Source organism: Rhincodon typus, unplaced genomic scaffold (genome assembly GCF_021869965.1).
Source record: "Rhincodon typus isolate 14 unplaced genomic scaffold, sRhiTyp1.1 hic_rhity00010761, whole genome shotgun sequence".
NCBI lineage: Eukaryota > Metazoa > Chordata > Chondrichthyes > Orectolobiformes > Rhincodontidae > Rhincodon > Rhincodon typus.
The window spans coordinates 2939-7450 of record NW_025976399.1 but is presented as its reverse complement, the minus strand read 5'-3'; the positions used below and the strand labels follow the sequence as shown (position 1 = coordinate 7450).

The 4512-nt window shown below is 53.4% G+C and overlaps 1 protein-coding gene across 1 annotated transcript in view; it reads left to right on the top strand.

Moving 5' to 3' along the window:
• Nucleotides 1-169: 169 nt before the first annotated feature.
• Nucleotides 170-4512, top strand: part of LOC109925342 (kinesin-like protein KIF1C) — a gene marked incomplete at its 3' end in the record, with an annotated part of 7233 nt that continues 2890 nt past the window's right edge. Inside the window, exons 1-2 of the mRNA XM_020525286.2 lie at nt 170-313; nt 4148-4224. Of these exons, the coding sequence (XP_020380875.2) occupies nt 208-313; nt 4148-4224 (183 nt within the window). The remainder of the gene's footprint in view (nt 314-4147; nt 4225-4512) is intronic.

Below are 4512 nucleotides of genomic sequence, written 5' to 3'. Positions count from 1 at the left end.
CTGTCGCTGTGTAATGCTGGGGTACAGTACCGGTATTTCAGTGGGATGGGATTGAGGAGCTCTCTTGTCCACCTTGTGGTTTGATGTAATCTGTATTGGTTCTGGCTTCTCTGGGAATGTGTTGCTGAGATTCTGGGAGACATGACTGTATTAATTTTCCATTCCCAGGTTTTTGATTGGAAGTTGGAGCGAGGTCCTGAGGGCAGGATGTCTGGTGCCTCAGTGAAGGTCGCGGTCAGGGTTCGACCCTTCAATGAACGGGAACTCAAGCGCAATGCTAGCTGTGTCATTCATATGTCCGGCAAATCGACCAGTGAGTATCGGGGAAGCTGGGAGAGTACTGAGCAGGAGGAGGAGGTGTTTGAGGAAGGGGAGGGGCACAGTCAATGTACTTGGTGGGGGCGTGAGAGACCCTATTACCCCAGTGGTATGGCCCCTTCAACAGCCTCTGCCCCCGTTACCTGGGTGCGTGGCCCCTTTAACCGGTTCAGTGAGGAGCTGTGAGGTTTTGTTTCCTTTCATGGTGGTGTTGAGTTTGAAGTGGATGGGTCGGGAGATATTTGCAGTCAGGGATTTGGCCGCTTTCCAGGCAGCAGGAACCAGCCTCTCCAGAGTGGGAGGGGCTTGGATCCCAGACAGTTTTCCTTCATTCCTGATTCCGGAATATCGCCTCATTGGTGAGGGAGGTGAACAGACCCATGTCCCGTAATTCACCACCACCCCCCTCCCCCCAAACACAAAACCCCACAGCCCTGCCCTTTCCTCCCCTTTCCCCATCCCCCCCACTGTGCTCCTCTTCCTTTTACCCCCACCCCCCCCAACTGTGCTCCTCCTCCTCCCCCCCACACACTGTGCTCCTCCTCCATCCGCCCCCTCCACTGTGCTGCTTCTCTCCCTCTTCCCCCTATTTGTCATCTCCACTCTCGTCATCCCTCACCCTCTCCCTTCCCCCACATTCCCTCCCCCTCAACTCTCCCTCCCCTGCAAGAACTCCCCCTTCCCCAAACCACCCCACCTCCCCAGCCCACACAGTCACTGCCATATTCTCCCATCCGCCAGCCTCAATTCCTGCTGGTTTCCTGGGTGTGAACACACACAGTCCGATCCCAGAGCCTGCCTGCTGAATGCTGAGAGCCCAGTTCAGTGGGAACGTTGCTGACGTTCCTGAGGCAGGTTACTGGAGCAGAGACACCATGGTTAACTCCGTGAGTGCCCAAATACTCTGGGGTAGGTTCCTCGGGAGGTGATTGCCCCTGGATATTTCCAGAAGGCTGGGTGGAGGCAAGGGTTACCCTGGGAAAACACCAACTGAACAAGTGACCTGTTGACCAAGGTAAATGGAGAGTGTATACAACCTGATTTGGTCCAAATGGGGGTGTGGGGGGGGGAGTGGTGGTGGTGGGGTGTGGTGTGGAGAGAGAGAGAGAGAGAGAGAGGCTTTGGGAGGGATAGGTAGATGGGAATGAAAAATGGAGACCAGGAACGAGAGAGAGAGAGAGAGAAAAGACGTGAAGTATTAAAATCTAAAGTATTTTGATAGCAACGTGGAGCCCATTTCTCCAAATTGTAAATCCTAACAGTCCACCTTCTGCACCAGAGATTAAACAGTAGTTTACCGATTATCATGTAAGATAGAGGGGGTGCCCTTGTGTTGCAGCGGTAGTGTCCCTAGCTCTGAGCTGGGATGCCTGGGTTCAAGACCCACCTGCTCCAGGAGTGTGTAATAACATCCCTGAACGGGTTGAGTGGAAAATATCTAGCATATGGAAGAGGTCCTGTACTGTGAATGGCCTTGCGTAGTGCCCCTACCTCTGAGCCTGGAGGCCCCTAGGTTCAGAGATGTGTAATAACATTAGAACACAGCTGCTCCCAAGAACAGAGAGTGCTGGAGAAAGCCAGCAGGTCTGGCAGCGTCTGTGGGAAGAGCGAATGCAGAGCTGAGTCCAGTGACCCTTCTTTGGAACTTTCCCAAGAGGGTGGGGTCACTGGTTTTGGTGGATTCTGTCAGGACCATGGCTGGGTTTCTCCAACACCCTTTGCCCCTGTTTCAGACATCCAGCGGTTTTGTATCTCTTTATTCCTACGCTGTTAGTATTAGCTGATGAACCTCCTGGGCGGAGGCTGGGCACCCTGAGAGAACCAGATGGGGAAATGGATTGTGTCAGATCTAGGTGGGTGCTGAAATGAGTTTTGTTTCACCCCTGACAGTCAGCTGCTGGGCTCCACAATTAGGGCAGAGTGGCCTGTGACAGGGGAGGACTGAGAACAAACTGTGTGCCCCTTCCCCCACCCCCCACCCTGCCCTTGGCTAAATTTAGGGCCAGTGAATCAGAAACTGCTGATACTGTTTGGTATCTCTGTCACTCACATGAACTGGCACACAGCACAACATTCATACCATTATACAATCCCTACAGAATAGGGACAGGCTGTTTAGCCCACCGAGTCCACACTACCTCTCGGAAAAGCATCCTACCCAGATTCCATGCTATCCCTGTAACCCTGTAACCCTGCATTTCCCACGGCTAACACACCTAGCCTATGTATCCCTGGGCACTATGGGACAATTTAGCACGGCCAACCCACCCTAACCTGCACATCCCTGGGCACTATGGGACAAGTTAGCACGGCCAATCCACCCTAACCTGCACATCCCTGGGCACTACGGGACAATTTAGCACGGCCAACCCACCCTAACCCGCACATCCCTGGGCACTACGGGACAATTTAGCATGGCCAATCCACCCTAACCTGCACGTCCCTGGGCACTATGGGACAATTTAGCACGGCCAACCCACCCTAACCTGCATATCCCTGGGCACTACGGGACAATTTAGCACGGCCAATCCACCCTAACCCACACACCTTTGGACTGTGGGAGGGAACCGGAGCACCCGGAGGAAACCCACGCAGACACGGGGAGAATGTGCAAACTCTACACAGACAGTCGCCCAAAGGTGAGATCGAACCCGAGTCACTGGCGTTGTGAGGCAGCAGTGCTAACCACTGTGCCACCGTGCTGTCTCGGTATGTGGTGAGGGAGACTCTGACACCCTGATCTTTATCGGGGGGTAATTGTCTCTGCCCCCAAAGCTCTCAAACACTGTACGGGAGCGATTACCCCATGTCTCGGTCACGGTGATGCTATAGTGGTCTGACTTACCCCAACCCCCCACCCCACCGCAGTTTCCTTCCCTAAAGGACATGAGTGAACCAGATGGGCTCTTCCTGACAATCGGCAATGGGACTTCAGTTCAAATCCCACCCTGTTAAATGGGGAAATTTGAATTCCGTTTAAAGTCTGGGATTAGGAGCAAGCCCTAATGGTGGCTGTCATATAACCACACTCAGTTCTTGTTGTAAAACCCCATCTGGTTCACTAGGGCCCTTTTATAGGGGAGGGAGATCTGCCCATCCTCCACATGCCTCCAGACCCACAGCAACGTGGTTGACTCTCATCCCAACTCAGAAATATATCCCTGTTCCTTCAGTGTCACTGGGTCAGAATCCCTGGAATTCCCTCCCTAAGGGACACTGTGGGTCAACCCACAGCACATGGACTGCAGTGGTTCAAGAAGGCAGCTCACCCCCACCTTCTCAAGGGGGGGGCAACTAGGGACGGGGCAATAAATGCTAGGCCCTGCCAGCGACTGAATAACAGATGAATAACAAAATAAATTCTGAGTCAGGATGGGGAGTGGCTCGGAGGGGAACCTGCAGGGGGTGGTGTTCCCATGTACCTGCTGCCCCTTGTCCTTCTGAATGGAAGTGGTCTTGGGCTTGGAGACTGAGAGCCTCTAATCAACTCAGCAGCATTATGTGGCACGCAGTATCACAGCCGCCTCCCACCACCACCGCCTGCACCACCTCACCTCCCCACCCAAACGACTTTACTTTACAATCTCCCACCATTCGCCCATCAATCCTACATCCCCACTCTCCCTGTCCTTCCCTCCACATTCCTCGGGCCAGGAATTTGGGGGTTTCAGGTTGTGCGGATTGTACTCATTGCAGGAAGGTGATTGTGATCATTCTCACTCTCCCTTTCTCCCCGTCTGTCTATCTCTCTTCCCTTCTCCCCACCTGCTTCCCCCTTTCTCCCTCTGCCTTTTATCCCTGCCTCTCTCCCTCCCTCTCTCTCACACAGGTATCACAAATCCCAAACACACAAAGGATGCCCCAAAGAGTTTCACCTTTGACTATTCGTACTGGTCCCACAGCTCTGTAAGTACCAGGACCAGCACCTTCCTGAGGGCTGGGGGAGTAGCGCAGGCCATAAGGGGAGGGGGAAACAGCGGGAGGGGATCAGAGATGGGTTGTTTTTATTCCTTTCCTTATTTATTAATGGGATATGGGCGTCACTGACTAGGCAGCATTTATTGTCCATCCCTAATTGCCCAGAGGGCAGTTAAGAGTCAACCACATTGCTGTGGGTCTCACATGTAGGCCAGACCAAGTAAGGATGGCAGTTTCCTTCCCTAAAGGACATGAGTGAACCAGATGGGCTCTTCC